Source organism: Haliotis rufescens, unplaced genomic scaffold, assembly GCF_023055435.1.
Source record: "Haliotis rufescens isolate VD_foot unplaced genomic scaffold, xgHalRufe1.0.p SCAF_11, whole genome shotgun sequence".
NCBI classification, from domain to species: domain Eukaryota; kingdom Metazoa; phylum Mollusca; class Gastropoda; order Lepetellida; family Haliotidae; genus Haliotis; species Haliotis rufescens.
In genome coordinates this window covers 29,930,224-29,950,675 of record NW_025963791.1, presented here as the reverse complement: position 1 = coordinate 29,950,675, position 20,452 = coordinate 29,930,224, and the positions used below count along the sequence as shown (strand labels likewise).

At 39.6% G+C, this 20,452-nt stretch overlaps 1 protein-coding gene across 1 annotated transcript; it reads left to right on the top strand.

Annotated features, from left to right (window-relative positions):
* The first annotated feature begins 48 nt into the window (after positions 1–48).
* Positions 49–17,691, top strand: LOC124132592 (ionotropic receptor 25a-like). The gene is made up of 14 exons (XM_048392521.1): positions 49–308; positions 936–1,079; positions 2,266–2,508; positions 3,835–4,016; positions 4,575–4,730; positions 5,674–5,814; positions 6,884–6,985; positions 7,881–7,973; positions 10,326–10,517; positions 11,756–12,083; positions 13,809–13,946; positions 14,470–14,908; positions 15,924–16,137; positions 17,439–17,691. Exons 1-14 carry the CDS (start codon positions 233–235, stop codon positions 17,592–17,594), a joined length of 2,604 nt encoding a protein of 867 aa, XP_048248478.1. The 5' UTR covers positions 49–232; the 3' UTR covers positions 17,595–17,691.
* Positions 17,692–20,452: the final 2,761 nt, after the last annotated feature.

Below are 20,452 nucleotides of genomic sequence, written 5' to 3'. Positions count from 1 at the left end.
AAGGATTACCCGAGTCCTATTCGAACTGGGTCGAGTTACGAGTATCAACCCCCGAGGCCAGTTGATGAGCGTTGTCTACCTGTGGAGGGGAAACACAAGCGAATTGAAAACTAGTGTTCCCTCCTCACCCTAATGGTCACGGGTGCTTGGAGAAAAATGTCGGATTTATATCGGGCAAGAAAAAATATTCAGATCTGGAATAAAAACACTTTGGAAGACGAATTTGGACCGAATGTTCTCGGTACTGCTTGCTACCGTACTTGTGGGACTAGTGCATTCTGGAGGCCGTGCTTTGTCGAGGAAAATAGGTAGGAGGGAGTCATGGTATTCCTATTACATCGCTTATGGATTTGGTATCTATCTATGCCTTTGGGAAATGTACATCATGGCAATATTACATCTACACATATGAGAGAAACGTACAGATTGGTGATCAAATACATGTCGGTAACCGTAATAGTTCTACAAAATTGATTTGATCAACTTTGATCAATAATGTGCTTGCTGGTATACACAACCAACATATATATTTTATGTCTTAAAATTTTGTTATAACTGTCCTCCTACCCAAATGGTCAATAAGAAAAATACAATACACTTTTATAAAGTCTTGTTTCATATAGGGCTGAAGTGATATAATATATTTCCATATTCAATTTCTGGTTACTTAATTATTCATATTATGTTTATATTTTATTGTTTTATATGTGGGTGAATAAGTGGTGTTTTCGAATATTGTTCAGTTAACACAGCTTAACTTGATGCAGAACCGATAAACAAACTAAGAATCAGGGCGAATCTATTATTCCGACCCAGGATCTCGGCATCATGGCTCGCACAAGGTGTGGGCCTCTGTCGATAGGGTCACCCATCTATTCGATTTCTTTAAAATGAAATCTTTATTTTAGGTGTAATCCATTTAATTCCTTTTACAGTCGTCCTCGTCGACAGGGACTTGTATGCCGACTTCTTCTCACGCGATTTGTCATCGCTCTTGTCAGTTGCATACAATGTATCGTCATCAGAAATTCTGACTTATCGGATGAACAATACAAACACTCCTCTTCATATCTCTTCCTGTGAGTATCATCGTTTACTGGACCGAAATCGTGTCTTTGGTTTGTAGGCAAACTGTTAAGCTTATGAGTAAATATTGAACTAAATTGAACTACTATTGCTACAACTTACATAAAGAAGGATCTCAATCAACGTCGTTTGGCGGTAATAACTTACTTTGATAGTTGTAGTCAATGAGTAACAATATGACAAAGCCATCGACGTTTTCAATATGTTTATGAAACTAATTGATATGTCGTATACAAGTCTCTGCCTATAACATTAAAAACTGGGGTTAGCCCTGAAGATTATACAATGATTTTATGATGAACTCTTGCAGAATACAATGATAATGCTATTAAGATGATTCCTTCTATTCTTAAAATGCTTTTATACCTGCCAATCAAATTAATTACATGTAGTTATGTTACTTGCCAACAGACAGAATCTTGCTTTTGATAGTTATGACACATTGTATAATATTTTCAAACTCGAAATTACGATATTTCCGCAACAAAATACATTTGAACAATTACTAAACTAATCTACAATCTCATGTATGGTGTTTTGTTTGTTAATAAACCGCGTTCAGCACTAGTCCAGCTATATGAAGGCGGCCTGTACAGATTAAGGTTTGGACCAGATAAACCAGTATTAATGATAACATTATTAGCAACGTCCACCGCTGGCGATGAACGGAGTCAAACACGCCTGACAACCCGATCCATTTAGTCGTCTCTCACAAACAAAGGTTGTTGGGAACGTCTTGTTGTAACACCGAATTTCCACTAATATTACAAGTTTTATTTCGGAAACGAACCCTACCCTCAGTTAACCTCAAGTCCAAATTATTTTAACGCATTTTCAAAGGCTCCCGAATAGTAAAAGAAAAGAAGGCACCAGATCTGTGCTTGCGTGATGTTTATACAAAATGTTTGACGAAGAATTATTAAACAATTTATGAAGTATGGTACGGACTTAAACCCTACCTTCATTTGAAGTCCAACTTGGCGTAGAAATGCAAAGAAAATAGAAATTCTTGAATAGCAACAGGCAAAAGGTAAGAACAGGTTTGATGTGCATACACATGTTTCAATCAGACATATTGAACGGTTAATGGATTATGAAACGTGACGGACGGAGCCTGTTTATATATTTTGTAATTCGTATCTGAGCAATATGTTTATTGATATAACATTTTCTTTTCAGTATGTGGCAAATACAAGGAGGATATTGTTGTAATACTTGACACCACTGCCTCGTGCACGTTTGCCAACGTTGCCGCGACCTTATTCAGACATTACGTACGGGTATCCAACAGAAAGTGTAACGGCCAGAAGGTAATAAACATACGTCCTGATTTGACATTTTACAGCGAGGCTGCATTAAATTTCACTGACCTAGGAAAAACAACTGTAGCAAGGACTGTCTTCCTGTACGATGACATCTTCGGTGAGTAAAAGCCTACATTATGCTACATGTTTTGTCCCTTCAAATATGAATAAGTGAATATGTTTTTCACGCCGTTTTAAGCAATATGCCAGCAATATCGAGGCAGGGAACACAGAAATGGGCTTCACACATTGTACCAATGTGGGGAATCGAAACTTGCGAGACGAGAGAACTTTAACCACCAGGCTACCGCGACTTCCCTTTCGAAAAAGGTTTCGATGAACTGTGTGCGGTAAAACTTTCATATAAAACATCAGCCGATATTTGCCTGAAAACATTTTGAATAATTAATATAGCTACATGTTTTGTGTAAAAGAGGGTTTCAATGTAGGTCTATATTGCTAATATCTATATCGTTATTCAGAAGTAACATAAAACTCCACTTATATGTGAGCTCCTCCAGCCAAGCTGATAACAGTTTCAAAAACAATCATTAATAATATGATAATTTCGTGACTTGTTTTCGACATATTTAACAAATTTACACGCATGTTTCCATAAAGACATTTTACAGTGACAAAACAATATACAAATGTCAAGCTGATGGCTCAGAAAACTTGTCAACACAAAAAGGAATTGGAAAAATATGAAAATATATTAATGCCTTATGTTCAGTTGTTTTCCGCAAGGTGGGGACTAATCATTGCCCTTTCATCAAATGAATATATTCGCAGTTTGCATCATCATGACTTTATTAACCTTTCTACAAACTGCCAAATACCATTTACAACTCATTGGACCGCCTCCGTGGTCTAATGGTAGAGCATCCGCCCGGAGAGCGGAAGGTCCGGGGTTCGATTCCCGGCCGCGTCATACCAAAAGACGTTAAAAGATGGTACTTGTTGTTACCCTGCCTGGCGCTCGGCATTAAGGGGCCAAAACTAGGACTGGTCGGCTCGGAGTCAGTTTACTGTGTCTGAGTGGGGTATTCATGTTAAATTGCGGCATGGTATCTCAGTGAGCTAGCACTATAAATCGGCATCAGTCCGGACTAGTACAAGCAGCCACACAAACACACACACGTACATGCACGTCGCTACATAAGTGCAATAATCTTGGACGCGACGTTAAACCCCATTTCACCTCACCTCACCTTATAACTCATTGTTTCTTTCCACAAGACCACAAGCATGATAAATGAACATTGATACTATGTTCAGAGTAGAATTATCAGTTGTTGACAAAATCGATATGACGTGTTGTTGAGTGGGAGTTTCTTAGATAGTTGTAATTTGGACAAACAAACTGAAAATGAAATTCAGCAATAAAATTTTTAAAATTACTGTTATAGATATTTCTAAACGCGGTTGGTAATCTTGTGTTCAGGTAATGACAGCATCCCGGACCTTTTATATCATGAGCTACCCAATGCCCTCATCCGAAAGATGATGGTGATGACATCCGCCAGAAGCTTGAAGGCATGGGTAACACAGCTGGCATCCAAGAAAATATTGCGTTATATTGTTGCAGTGGGAACAAAGTCATCTCTACAAACCCTGTTCGAGATGGTAGGATTTGCTGAAGTTAATGTTTACTTGAATACATTAGAGATTTGTTATTTCTTCAGAAGGAAGTTGTATTTATTATTTTTGTTACTACTTTTGTTAACTTGTATAAATTAAACTGCAAACTATTCACGTGTAAACTGTCTTCAAAGATGTAACTTGTAACAACTGTTACAAGTATTATTCATCATTACTGTTGAGCTAAGACCTATGATGCAGCAAAGCGTATGATCGCGTGGCAGAAATGTACAACAACTATGATATGACGTCATGACGGCGCAACATGACGTTATTTCCGTTGTAAGGTAATCAATGAGTACCCATTTGTAGCTTGTGGTTCGTCCCAGTTTTCACATTATATGTATTAGCTCTGAAACTCTCTATAATACTAAGGTAAGTTATCCGTTATAATCGTCAATCGTTTAATTCATGTAAACGCATCGTCGTTATCCCTTGAGCTTATTGGGCAAACCAGTAGAGTCTAGATCATACTCTCCACATAGGTGACATATGCAAATAAAGTTCATAACTTTATGACATAGCTGAGTGTAATGTTTACAGGCTTGTAGAGATGGTGTCCCCGATACCTTCCACTGGGTAGTAGTTCTTACCGACGCATTACAGCTCAACATGCCTGCCTGTCCCTTCAAGCACCTGGTCATTTTTAGACACCGGCTCACGTGGGCCAACGTACCAGGCGTTGAGATCAATAGCAGCGTAAGTGTACATCGGCCGAATTACATAATTCACATTAACATGTATCATTATGCCAGTCTAAATATTTATGTTACTAAATAATACAAAAATATATGATCAAATCTTTGTTGTAATGAGTAGAATGTCTGCCTTAAAAGCGGAAGGTCGGTGGTTCGATATGCTAGCTGCGTCATACTAAACGACTTTAAAAGATGGTACTTGCTGTTGCTGTACCATGGTATTAAGGGATGAATTGAGGACTCTCTGGTTCGGAGTCAGCATTATGTGTCTGAGTTGGGTATCAATGTTAAAGACCGCCTCCGTGGTCAAGTGGTAGAGCGTCCGCTCCGAGCGGATGGTCCGGGGTTTTAACCCCGGCCGCGTCATACCAAAAGACGTTAAAAGATGGTACTTGTTGTTACCCTGTCTGGTGCTCGGCATTCAGGGGCTACAACAAGGACTGGTGGGCTCGGAGTCAGTATACTGTGTCTGAGTGGGGTATTCATGTTAAATTGCGGCATGGTATCTCAGTGAGCTAACACTATAAATCGGCATCAGTCCGAACTAGTACAAGCAGCCACACACACACGCACACGTAATGCTCGTCGGCATATAAGTGCAATAATCTTGGACGCGACGTTAAACCCCATTTCACCTCACCTCACCTCACCTCACCTCACCTCACCTCACCTATCAATGTTAAACAGCAGCACACTGTCACAGTCACAGCTACACTGCATGCCCGTCGCTATATATTTGAACGCAGCGTTGAACCCCATTTCACCTCACTTAATAACAAAATGCTATATTATGTTTGCTATGAATATGAGCAAAAAAAACAACAGTTGCTGCAGCTGTGTGATTGCAAACAGACGTTACCTCTCCGGATGCGGAAAATAGGAAATGGATTTTTTTGTATCAATACGTGGACAGGCATTGTTTATAATGAATATGTTGATTACAGGTAGATACTGGATTTCTCATTGATGGTTTGACGACAGCCATGCTTTTATCAAGCAACCAAGGTGACGATGACTGGATTAAGCCATGTAGTGAGATATCCTTTTCAAAAGAAGACAATATTTCTGGAGTGCAATCTGGCAAAGTAAGATAACAAGGCTTAATTTTCTCATCATGCATACATGTGTGGAAATAAACGCAACAAGCCCTTTCCACAATCACAAGAAGTCTCTGATAAAAACAGAGTTCAGTGTACGATTTCGACTATACAGTAAGCATGTGTTTATGAATTATCATATAATAGTGAAGATACCAGGTGTTTGCGAAATGGTGAGCGTATCCTGCCCCAAAGGTGGCACCCGTCAGCAACACATGCAAGTCAAGTTTTCATCGGAACAAACTCGGAAACATATGGTACACGTCAAAATAGGGACTTGTATCAGACATAACTTTTGTCATTGATGCGTCATATTAGGAAATGTATTTCTCTCAGCATGTCTACATAAAGCGTTTGAAAGCTTCCCCGAGGCCTTGAATGGTGTACATTCTGGTCAAACAACTTTTATGACGCTTTATTAAATCATACCTCAAACGTGTAAAATGTAGACATCCATAGTTAAGGCTGCTGGGATATTGCTCGACGTAAAGGGAAAGTAGACTGGAGAGTTGAATATACCCCTCTTGTCATATAGTCTTGTGGATGTTTCCTTGTAACTCTTTAGCCATATATATATATATATATATATATAATGCCTAAAGAGTTATATATATATATATATATATATATATATATATATATATATATATATATATATATATATATATACTCTGAATCTTATATATAATTTTATATAAAGTCTAAAGATTCAGAGTTACAAGGAAATATATATGAATGAAACAGATAAGGCGGTTTCACTGGTCTCTGGTGGGTTAACCAGTGGAAGGGAACTGGAAACGTAACCATCAAGCTTTAGTTAGATTTCATGGCAAATTTCATTGTGTCCATCTGATCAACAATCAACTCCAGCGAGTCTATCTGTTGTTTCACGATGCGATTCATTGTGTATTTACCACCCCAAGGCTTGCTAAATAAAATATTTATAAATATTACAAGATAAGAACTACCCCACACTACACTCGCGTTATAACCTCCATGTACATGTACATAGGTGTCAATAGCTGGTAACAAATCCATTGATACTTATACATTTCAGTACCCCGGCGTCATTGGTAATATATCATCAACTCCTTCGCGGACTGAGACTATGGTGCTAGAAATATTACAGCACAATTATTTAAAGACAAAACCAACAGAAGTAAGTACTAATGTGGCACATTATAGTAAATGAACGGATATGTTGTTGAGTTCGAATAACAATTATACTAGCAGGCCTTACCTTCTTGATGAAGAGAACCTCTGAATTAAGCACATTTTCTTGTGTATTACGAACGCCGTGGGTAATGATTATGATTACATATTGCGATAACGTCCTCCATTACTGAGATGTATGAATGATTGCATTTACACTACAACTGAGAACATCATGATTAAACATATCCTATTGTACTGTGAGTCCTAAGGTACAAACCAATACTATACTGTAGTGATGTCCTCCAGAAATGGACTTCCGGGAAGATCAGGGCCCCGTTCCACAAAGCGATCATAGGTCTAAGTTGATTGTAACTCACTAAGTATGCGATCTTAAATTTTTGTTACGATCAGCCGCCCGTTCCACGAAGCAATCTTAACTAAGAGAGTTGTAAGTTAAGATCAAAATGCTTAGTTGCTCCTGACAAACTTAGGATTGCTAAAATCGATCTTAAATATTGTACCATAACAACAAAGATGGCGACTTTTATTATGGTGTGCAAGGAAATGCGTCGTCTGCTAAACATGACCAAGGGAGGCCACTCCAAGGGAAAATTTCGTATCTTTATGGCTGAAGATTCCGATCTTTGTTAAGATCGGCTACTTAAGAACTTGTAAAGTTACAATCACCCTAAGATCGCTTTGTGGAACGGTTGTAAACTTTAGCTAAGACAATTTTAGAATCGACGTAAGTCTCTAAGATTGATTGTAGTTATGATCGCTTTGTGGAACGGGGCCCAGGTTGCAGGTAAAGAAAACCAGTGTCGGTAGGAAGTATGTCCAACGCCTGCATAACTTGAATTAAAATCACTTGCACTCTCTTCGTCTGGTTTCTGTTATAGATAGGGACATGGTCAAGACAAAGCAGTATACAGCTACATAATGCTTCAACTCAAGGTCACAAGAGGCCCAATGTAGTTGTTGTAACCAAACACGTAAGTATTAATACATGGTCTCTGCTTTCTTTGTATGAAACTTAATGTTCCTTTTACCAATCCATATCATAAGTACCATTAACGTCAACCCTCATTTACCATATAGATCGCTTATGTACGTCATCACAATCCTTTAATGTCAATCAATATAGACGCTAATTAGCAAAGAATGCACAAACAGAAAGAAGAACGTGTCGTAAGTTCTGCTAGTTTTACAAAATCAACAATGATGTAGTCTCTTCCTACTTATGTGCACTTTAACTAAATACTGCTGATGCAATATCTGTGTACACGTTCAATAAGTGCACGAAACGTATCAATACCATAAGCAAGACACATTTATTAAGTCAGTCATTTATGCCGGCTATTGTAAAATTAGGGACTTATTTACCCCTGTCAGTTAGAGACACCAGTACTCTAAAGCTCTTTTAAAGCCAGTCCGTTAATTTATGACTTATACAGACTTGAAACCGACTCTATGGCCTAGAGAGAGAGAGAGAGAGAGAGAGAGAGAGAGAGAGAGAGAGAGAGAGAGAGAGAGAGAGAGAGAGAGAGAGAGAGAGAGAGAGAGAGAGATACTTGATTTATTAGACAGTCCTAACCGTCTCTGTAGTCCTCCGTTTGAAAACGTTTATCACCAGTTTTATCACGCTGCTAGAAAAAGTATGCATAATGGCACTAACTGACATTTAAAAACAACAACCTAGTCCCTGATTTGTCGATATTGTCAAGTGGGAGCTCACATCTCAGCTTCACCGCAAATGTACAGTTGGTTCACGCTAATGGATTTATGTAAATGTAAAACCCTGTTTCCTGATCATTCTCTCTGTTTGTATGTACTCTGTATTTTGTTCATACCTCAGTTGTGTTATTATATAACGCTAATGGGGGCTACCTAACTTGTGTCAACTATTTCCCAATCCTTTTCCTTTTGGATAAAATACATATGAATCAAATCAAAGAATATTGGAATACACATGTATAGTTAATTTGAGATACTACAATTGACACCAGTATGGACCAAGGAATAAGCTAAATTGTATTTGACGGGTGTCTGCTGTGAACTGTTGTTAATCAGGCTTCACATTATAAGTAAACCTTTCGATACTGTGAAGCGGTGCAGCCGAGAATCATAGACTAAATGTCAAATACGCAAATATACGGCGTTATATATATATATATATATATAAAAAAGGAGAAAGCTTTCCTATATTTCGACATGTCGCGTATTTCATGTCAAAAACCAATGGGAGTAGTACAGAAACGTTGTTTAATTTATGACGTCACTGTATTGCAACATCGTCAGGGCACTGTATAACGTAGTCAATGGAATGTCAATGCACGTTAGAAATTGAGAGAAATAAATGGTCACAATAACATATATAAATTAATTAAAATATTAATAAAAATAAATGTTTCCTTGCAGATTTTCATATGTTATTAAATTGTTCTAAAACGTTAGCTACTTTTATGCGAAATTGATATTTCAAGATGACTTAGTAGTACAGTGTGAATGTAGCGCTGTAGTTAACACTCTAGCGCAATAAACTGAACACAATCCCTCTTCTCCTTTCGTTAGATTACATCATAACGATTATATAATGTTATATACCTATCTTATATACGGCTAATGCAGACCAGCCGCCATTCTGAAACTAATTATGTCCCTTTCAATAATATATTGAATTATATATTTAGTGATTTTATTAGGCTAGCGTATCATACACTTTAAATAATTCTGCTGGCCCATGAAGATCCGGGTTGTTCAACAGCAACCCATGTCGTAAGAGGCGACACACGAGATCGGGGGCCAATCTCGCTGACTTGGTGGATGCATGTCATCGTATGCAAATTCCGTAGATCGATGTTCGGCATGTTCTAGGTTGTCTGGTCCAGACTGGATTATTTACAGATCGCCGTCATTCAGCTTGAGAATTGCTGACTGCGACGTTGAACAACAAACAAAAATACACACAAGCAAGGATTTCTAAACACCAATTCTTACCCGGATCTTCACTGAATAAGTAGTCTACGGCGCTGAGCTTTGCTGTGATCGTTGGTTGGAATCCCAGGTTTGCTCTGATGTCGTTTCTAGAGTTTTCAGCAACATTCCCGTGCTTGTTTGTTAAACCAACCTGGAAACATACAATACCTGCGTCACTTTCCTCTCACGCCATGCTGACACGTCGTGACATGACTGAATTTCTGTTAAAAGCTCCCCCACTTGCTCATTCGCTCATCTGTTGACAAATGACATATTTTGGTTTCGTGAAAACGTGTATGCATTGCTCGCTAACCCGTCTCATAGATTTACGCATGGAATAAATAATTATCCTTGGCATCCCATTCCAGGAACCCCCGTTTGTGATACGCGAGGAGACTGAGAACGGAACACAGTACACGGGGTTCTCCATGGACGTGTTCAAGGAGATCTCACGGCGTCTTGACCTCGACTTCACGGTGTATGAACCCAGGGATGGACAGTATGGCAAACAGAACCCTGACGGAACGTGGACAGGACTGATGGGTGAAATACTGACTGGGGTAAAACATTCTGATTATACATCTTCTATACGTGCACAGACATAACTGAATGTGTTTTAACAACCAAGTTGATTTGTTGGTTTATTTTTTTTAACAATATATGTATGAGCATATGTCGTAAGTCCATCGGGCATTTATACATGCAATAACATTACTGAATATGTTTTGAATAGCCGAGTTGACATTTCGTGATCTTTTTAAATTTAACAATTCATGCATGTGCATATATCGTCCCCCATCCGTCCGTCCTCCCGTCCATCCATTCGTACGGTTTCGTAACGTTTATGGATTGAGCTAGAGCCTTACATGTGTGTCGATGTTCATAGCGATGAGAGACGCCAACTTTTGTTACTGTGGTTTGTGACGGTGCACGAGGCAGAGTCCTTGGTACCAACTTATCCGGAATTCTACAAATCACACTTGGGTCGATCTTGTCAGCGTGTCAGATCGCGCGGACTTTACAGTCATGAGGTGAAATTGAAAAAAAGCGAAATATTATAATTCGTTACTGATATCTCTAATACTGAATCTACTTTGGCGGAAGGGCGAAATGTAGTAATGATGAGAAGCTGACGCTTCACCGAATATCCAAACAATGTGTGGCTTTGTTTACATCTGAACGCTAAAACATATTTAACATCACAAAAAAAGCCAGATTTACGATAATACCAAAAAAGAAAGAAAATCCAAATACGATCGAAGACATTGATTTAGTATTTAAAAGATATAAGAATGTAGTTTTAGTTTTATTTCCACCTCGGACAAATAAAGGTGTACAAAAGTTTTCAATGAATCTATAGGAAAGAATTAGTTCAAACTAAGTTACGATTAGAATTAATACTTGTGTGTAATCTATACCCAAATATTTGCGTTTACGTGTCGGGTGAGCTACGTAGCCCTTGGACCAATGCTGAAAAAATAATGGTTAAACAGCTTTCACTGAATTAAGATTACTTGAAATGTTACACTTAACGCCTTAATGATACTTTGAAGCTGTCTTCCGGTATGTATTTGGACAAAGGTATATCGTTTCGATGGCGCTAAAATATTCATATCACGTCTGTGTGAGAAGTTAAATACATATTGTTACATCGCCCTCGAATAATATGAAATAAGAAAGATGTATGCAGGCAGAAGATTATGAGATATTGCTGACGATAGCCCTGGGTTACTTTAAGACAATACAACCTGCCGGCCCTCAGGTGTCTGTAAACTAAATGTAACGTTTCTCCACCCAGTATGCCGACATAGCTGTAGCGTCCATGTCCATGACAACTGAGAGAGACATGGTAGCCGACTTCACAACTCCATACTACGAATTCGGGGGCTTTCAAATCCTCATCAAGAACAATAACCCGGGCACATCTCTACTGGCATTTGCTAATGTGTTTTCCGGGGAGGTGTGGGCGTGTTGGGCGTCCGTCCTTCTCCTGTCGGGTCTCCTCGTGTGTGTCTTCGAACGCTTGAGTCCCTTCAGTCCCTACAACAAGGATCAGCATAAGGCACGGAAGAAGTTCACTGTGAAAGAGGGACTGTGGCTTGTAACGGCGTCATTTCCCATGGCAGGTAGGTGATTATATCAATACGGATATCACTTGGTTTATATTAGGTGAACTTATTTCGATAATTAGTTCTTACATATTATTGTTTTGTGTTCAATGAACTGTTAAAGGTAGATGTACATGTAGCTATTACTTCAAGGTTAAGTGAGTGAGTGAGTGAGTGAGTATGGTTTTTCGCCGCTTTTAGCAATATTCCAGCAATATCTCGGCGGGGGACACCGGAAATGGGCTTCACATGGGCTTGGTAAATGGTGTTGAATATTTTATGAATGGATCACTGAAAACCAAAGTAAGTGAGTGAGGTCTTACGCCGCTTTTAGCAATATTCCAGTAATACACTCGAAATGGACTTCACACGTTGTACCCATGTCGGGAATCGAACCCGGGTCTTCGGCGTGACGAGCAAACGCTTTAACCACTATGCTACCTGACCACCCCTTAAGGTTAAGTAATTTCAATACTCATGTCCTACCTTATGTTTTTTGTCTTCAGAAGTAGTCGCGTGGGGACTTAGGTAAAATTAGATCCTGAGATGGTTTTTCATTTCCAATTAGCTTTCTTGTGCCCCCATTTGGTATTAACACGGCATCAAGATACCACAGACTTCATTAAAAGCGATCGGTTTTGTAAAACAAAATATATTGTATAGACAATTGCACATTAAGCAATGTCATAGGAAATATTTTGCAACTGGATTTGACAAAATGTCCAGCATATTGTGTGTGGTCTACGTTTTGTCTACCCATGGGATTCCGGGTTAGAATTATTATAGGTCCCCGGCACCCTATGCCGGTCTTAATGAATCGGGTGATCAGGCTCTGTGACTTGATTTGTTGCGTGTCATCGTACCCCGACGGCGTGAGCCGTTGCTCCAATGTCATTCACTGGTTTGTCTGTAATAAACACGACTAGCTATACGCCCTGTCACTGTCTGACCGGGATTAGTCGCCTTGTCTGTGGTTATCAATGACAGTGACTGGTTGTTCTTTGACCAACTTTCTATTTCATGGCAAGGGAACGACCTGTCAATAATTATGATCAACCATATTTCACGAACGCGCCTCTGTGTGTTTTGGCTAAAGGCTATAGGCGTGAGGAGTACCACTGACTGTTGTGTCATAATATACATGTGAACCGTTGCTCCAATATCATTCACTTATTTGTCTGTATCAAACACGATTAGCTATACGCCCTGCCCCTGTCTGACCGTGATAAGTCGCCTTGGCTGTGGTTATCAATGACAGTGACTGGTTGTTCTTTGACCAACTTTCTATTGCATGGCAAGAGAACGACTTGGCAATAATTTTGATCAATCATATTTCACGAACGCGCCTCTGTGTGTTTTGGCTAAAGGCAATAGGCGTGAGGAATGCCACTGACTAAAGTGTCATAATATAGGACCGTCCGGCGTATTTTGCCTCTGACACTTTGCAACGAACATCGAATATTGCTCTCTTTGTTGGTTTTCAAGAAATCAATCTTAATTACACATACGACAAGACAGATCGAGGTTTATAACGGTTTATAACCGATATTTGCGTTTCGCCATGATTTAATTTCGTAATGCTAATTGTTCAGTTAGAGCGGCATAACGTCACATTGCTGTATTGTCTTATATTATATGTCTCCTTACAAGCCCCAAAGCTCGGGAAAACAATCATGTATTCTGATCAGAAAATTCCTGGAACCGCGATGGTTATTCTGCTACTCATTTTCACTTGCGACTCAGGTCCGGAGTGCACTCCTCGAACGTTCTCGACTCGTATGCTGGTTGGAGGATTCTGGTTCTTCTGCAGCATCATGATGGCCACCTACACGGCTAACCTGGCAGCCTTCCTCACCACATCCAGGCTCAGCGTCCCAATAGGTAGGAACATCATTCATTGACTGAGAAAGGAGCGAGTAATAATATCCTGTCTAATCACGAAAAAGGTTCCATTTGTTTACAGCATCGATTTCAGCATCGTGCATGTGGTGAATATCATAGTGTATATTGGCTTGTGAGTGAGTATGGGTTTACACCACTTTTAGAATGTTCAAGCAATATGACGGCTTTACACATTGTACCCATGTGGGGAATTGAACGCGATCTTTTGCGTGACGAGCTAACGCTTTAACCACTAGGCTATCCCACCGCCTCAAACATCCCAGAGTATGTTTTAGAAAAAAACATCATCTTTAAGCCAACGACTGGTGTTGCTTTGATATTTTGATTCAATAACGTATTTCATTTAATAAGAAAAAGTTTGTCGACAATTTTCGGATATGACTTACCAATAGATTTCTTTTCTGACCACTAGGTATACCAAAAATGACATCTTCGATATTGAACAATTTTCACTTATTTATTACACTGGATGTCGTTCTTGATACGTTCACTATTTTCATAGAGTCGCTTGATGACCTCGCAAAACAGAACACAATCAAGTATTCCGTGGTTCAAGGAACGGTGATCCATGAATACTTTCAAAGGATGGCGAAAATAGAATCGGATCTTTACCAGGAATGGAAAAGCATGAGTTTTTACACCAAGAACATAGGCAACTCTCGTACACTGCCCGCTAACTATGCTGTGTGGGATTACCCACTGGGGGACAAGTACCTCACGATCTGGAGATCCATCCAGAAGACTGGCTTGATAAATAATACTCGTGAAGGCATTGCCAAAGTACTGGCAGGTAATTTTGCCTTGATTCATGAATCGCCTATGATACAATACGAACTCTCCAAACACTGTGATTTGCTTGCTGTTGGCAAACAGTTCAGCAGCAGATCGTACGCATTTGCTCTGGCAGAAGGCTCGCCACTGACCCGCATCATCTCATATACGTAAGTACTTGCAGCATTATAAAAACTTATTTACTTTGATTCGTGTGATTATTTTACTTCAAGATCGACGACCTCTTCTGTAAAGTATTTGGCATGAATGTGACAGCAGGCAATGTCACTGTAATCAAATTGTGTATATAGAACCATGGAAGTTTGAAACAAGTCTGGTATGTTGTACATGGAGCCAACCCAAGTCTATAGTTGTGTGCAAGTCTCTGGGGCATATTTTATTTACATAATTTAACAACTGTCTTTTTTGCTGTGAAATATTTTCATTTCAGAGACTAAATGTTAGTCTAAAAGCAGTCATGAATACTTGTATAGTTAGGTTTACCTGTATACTGGTATAAGAGTGAACACTGATGATTCATAATTTAATTTCAGGGTAACTCAATGTATTGTAAATGATGATCTAAAATAATTAGGAAATGTATAATTATAAAATATATTGCCAATGCATAAATGGCACATCGACTATACATAAATGTCAGCGTTGCTCAAAACATTTTTATATATTTTATGTCTGCTCTTACATCGCTGCAGCAAAGCCTCGTGTTAGTTCACTGACAAAACCGCTGGTTCTAAGTTGAGTAACAGTAAGAGAATATGATATTTCTATGCTAATATCAATGTGAATATACCATCATTTCAATCAGTAAATGTAGAATAGGTCTGCAGCAACCCATGCTTGCCGTAAAAGGCGACTATGCTTGTCGTAAAAACTGACTAACGGTATCGGGTGGTCAGGCTCGCTGACTTGGTTGATACATGTCATCGATCCCAATTGCGTAGATCGATGCTCATGATATCAATCACTGGATTGTCTGGTCCAGACTCGATTATTTACAGACCGCCGTCATATAGCTGGAATATTGCTGAGTGCGGCGTTAAACAACAAACCAACCAACCAACCAATCAGTAAATTGTTAGTGTGTTCACTAAATATATCTTCACGTTTATGAAGCACACGACGGGAAAACCACCGAACCAGCTTGATCAGCTCTTGTCATTCCAGGATATTACAACTGCAGTCCGAGACTATTCTGGAAACTATGAAGACGAAATGGTGGAAGAACGGCAGTTTGACATGTTCCCAGGTTGATGAAAGTGGCGGCCTCACATTTCACACTGTCGGTGGCATCTTCGTTGTTGCTAGTGTCGGCATTGGACTTGGAGTAATTGCCCTTGGTCTAGAGCGTCTGTGGGCGTCATTGACAAGGGTGCCGAAAGTAAGATGCGTCACTGAGTAAGATGCGTAATGAGTGAGTGAGTATGGTATTACGCCGTTTTAGCAATATTCCAGCCATATCACGGCAGGGTACAGCAGAAATGGGCTTCACGCATTTTAATGTACACTTACATATTCAGGGAGCATCTTCGAGTTTATTAATCCAACATTGGTCTGATTTCAACATTATTTCTGTTTGTAATGCGTTCCAGTGACACCGTAGCAAACCCCAGCTACGCTTGGTTTAGCGTTTGTCAAAAGCACACCCTAATATAATTCAGTTAATGAAAAATTTTGAACCAGAACGTTGATTGTTTGTTTGTTGTTTAACGCTCCACTCGGCAATAATCCAGCTAAATGACTGAAGTCTGGAAAAAACCGAGTTTGGACCAGACAATCCAGTGATTGACATCATGAGCATCGATCTACGCATTTCGGTACGATGACATGCATTAACCAAGTCAGCGAGCCTTACCACCCGATCCCGTTAGTCGCCTCTTACGACAAGCATTGTCACACCACACGCACGGGTTGCTGAAGACCCTTTCTAACCTTCACGGGTTCAGAACTACTTCAAGAATGAAAGTCACCCAAAACTTCAACTTCAATGTCCCACCCTTGCAACTACATTTCCAAAGTTTCATCTTCCTACAGTTAGGTCTTGCTGAGTTATCTTACATAAACTATTGATTTGAGTATTCATTATCAGTCACGTGTTTTCAAGAACATTACCAAGGTGTTAAACAGTGCTAGTGTGAGGACCCGGATCTTCACGGGTGTAAAACGTTGATAGCCACTCTTGTAATAACCAATGACGTTCTACATTAGCATGTCTACTGTAAATGTAGTGACCGCCTCCGTGGTCTAATGGTAGCGCGTCCGCCCGCAGAGCGGAAGGTCCGGGGTTCGATCCCCGGCCGCGTCATACCAAAAGACGTTAAAAGATGCTTCTTGTTGTTACCCTGTCTGGCGCTCGGCATTAAGGGGCTAAAACGAGGACTAGTCGGCTCGGAGTCAGTATACTGTGTCTGAGTGGGGTATTCATGTTAAACTGCGACATGGTATCTCAGTGGGATAGCACTATAAATCGGCATCAGTCCGGACTAGTACAAGCAGCCACACACACACATATATATAAATGCAATAATCTTGGACGCGACGTTGAAACCCCATTTCCCCACCTCACTGTAAATGCAGTTGGCACTTATATTCAGTCTAAGAGCTGTTGTGTGTAAGAACGTAACAGGACACTGTATCATGACACCTCCTCGTTCCTTGTCTAAAGCTGCGTATATATTACAGGAGCAACATAACACTCAAGTAACGTCGCTGAATGGCCAAACAAATCTTGCTGCTGACTTCAACCCGGGGATCAGTTATCTTGCCAAGGAGTTCTACGGTGAGGAGGGCACGGCCGACATTGACGCTATCACACTGGAGATGGCGCGAATGTATTAGTTGAATTTTCACCATGACTTCAAGCCATGTAAATGCCCATAGAGAGAATTTATGGATGTCAACTTCTTTATTATGAGGAACACAACGTTTCGGAATATACGCTTACTCCTTCATAGGGTGAAATTTCAACTTCTTTATAATGAGGAACACAACGTTTCGGAGTATATGCTTACTCTTCATCGGGTGAAATGTCAACTTCTTTATTATGAGTAACACAACGTTTCGGAGTATATGCTTACTCCTTCATCGGGTGAAATGTCAACTTTTTTAGAATTAGGAACACAACGTTTCGGAGTATATGCTTACTCCTTCGTCGGGTGAAATGTCAACTTCTTTATTATGGGGAACAACGTTTCGGAGTATATGCTTACGCCTTCATTGGGGGAAATGACATTTCACCTGATGAAGGAGTAAGTATATATTCCGAAACGTTGCGTTCCTCATAATAAAGTATTTGACATAAATAAATTCTCTTCCTTAAGTGTATCACTTCTAAATGCCTTTCAAAGACTATGTACATGCAGTTTCATTTCTTCAGGTGGCGGTTTATAACAGAAACGTACTTGAACAGACACCATTTACTACTTTTTAAGTATTATGCTTATATACATCCAAGAATTTCATAATCATTGGACCCGTGAAGATTCCGGGGTAGAATAGGTCTTCAGCAACCCATACTTGCCGTGAAAGGCGACTACGGGATCGGGTGGTCAGGCTCGCTTACTTGGTTGATACATCCAATTGCGTGGATCGATGCTCATGATGTCAATCACTGGGTTTTCTGGTCCAGATTCGATTATTTTACAGACCGCCGTCATATAGCTGGAATATTGCTGAGTGCGGCGTTAAACAACAAACAAACAAACAAATCATAATCATTGAGGCTGTTTCATTATTTCTATTGCAATATTCTATTTGTTACCACATTACGAAAGTAGAAATGTGTGACCACTTTGCTCCCTTTATATCGTCGTCCATATTTGTGGGCGATATGGTAGCCTAGTAGCGTTCGCACGTCACGCCAAAGACCCAGGTTCGATTCCCCACATGGGTTCAATGTGTGAAGTCCATTTCTGGCGTTCACCGCCGCGATATTGCTGAAATATTGCTAAAAGCGACGTAAGGCTATGATGCTTATGCCCTCACTTACACACATTTGTGATACATTACAGGAATCCAAGAAGAATGTTTATTTTACCAACACTATGCACACTGTAAATAAACATAACTATATCTAATAAAATTCACTTTGAGTATTGAAAAATGTTTGTTGTGCTTGTATATGTGTAGGGAGGACGGTGTCTCATGGTAATGTTTTGGTTTGGTTTGGTTTGTTGTTTAACGCCGCACTCAGCAATATTCCGGCTATATGACGGCGGTCTGTAAATAATCGAGTCTTGACAAGACAATCCAGTGATTGACATCATGAGCATCGATCCACGCAATTGGGATCGATGACATGCATCAACCAAGTCAGCGAGCCCGACCACCCGATCCCGTGAGTCGCCTTTTAGAAGCATAGTCACCTTTTACGGCAAGCATGGGTTGCTGAAATGTAGCGGAATTGGTACGAATAATGATGGCAGTGTAACCCTGTAGTGAATTACATCATATGATGAAATGTCGCACTTATGTCTTGATCCATTGCAATGCATATACAGTATGTGTCATAATTATTGAGAATTGTAGAAACAGGAGTATCTGTGCTCTTTGCTAATGTAGCAGCATCAGTGATGCCTTCATCATGGAGCTGTAGAATCAACCTTCTTTCTCCTCTGCACTCCTTTCTGACATATCAGGAAAAGTCGATTGCTCCATAATAAAGGGAGATAACTCCAATTTGGGACTTCTAAAATTGAAGAAGAGTTGCTTCCCTTTGACCATACCTCAATTTTAAACACTTGTGAATATTGATATTTTATGTATGCTTCCTTGAATATCACAATAAAATTCTCAATAATTTTGAATCAGACTATATTATGGTGCACACATGTAGGTGTGTATTATGAATGAACATACACACAACATATGGCCTCTGGTACGTTCATGCAACGGATCAAAGCAGGCGTTGTAACTATTCATGTTTGATCGTTGATCAGGGTTACAACATTTAAGGCCTTAAAAAAGCTTCATAAACGTTTCATAACGTTTTGGAGGACATTTCCACATTTGACGCGCCAGTGACAAAAATAATGTCCAATGCAGTCCCAATTTTGATATGTACCACACGTTCCCGTGTTAAGCTAAACAACTGACTTGCGTTGTCTGTGTTTAGGACTAATACCACCGATGTGGCTTGATACGCTCACATTTTTACGAATACCTGATATCATCACTATTTTCTTATAATGATATAGTCGGAATTGTATACTCAAAGAGATTTCTCATAATTATTAATTCATTATATTATTAATCAATCTTTTCAATCTGCATGTAATTTTGTCTGTTACATCAGATTGGTTGGGTTGGTTTGTTGTTTAACGCCGCACTCAGCAATATTCCAGCTATATGACGGCGGTCTGTAAAATAATCGAGTCTGGACCAGACAATCCAGTGATTGACATCAAGAGCATCGATCCACGCAATTGGGATCGATTACATGTATCAACCAAGTCAGCGAGCTTGACCACCCGATCCCGTTAGTCGTCTTTCACGACAAGTATAGTCGCCTTTTACGGCAAGTCTGGGTTGCTGAAGACCTTTACATCAGAACGATATATATTTTAACATTTACCTTTTTCATCGTTCACGTGTCTGCTGAATATACCAAATAACGTAAAAGTGCCCTGACAACGACACATCAAATTCTATGGATCAACTTTTTTGTGGGTTAGATCCATCGATACATTAACTTTAAA

Coding starts and splice junctions, on each gene's coding strand:
- LOC124132592 (XM_048392521.1), top strand. CDS start 233: ATGTTCTCGGTACTGCTTGCTACCGTACTTGTGGGACTAGTGCATTCT. Junction 4,017..4,574: donor TACAAACCCTGTTCGAGATG/GTAGGATTTGCT, acceptor TAATGTTTACAG/GCTTGTAGAGATGGTGTCCC. Junction 14,909..15,923: donor ACCCGCATCATCTCATATAC/GTAAGTACTTGC, acceptor TTGTCATTCCAG/GATATTACAACTGCAGTCCG.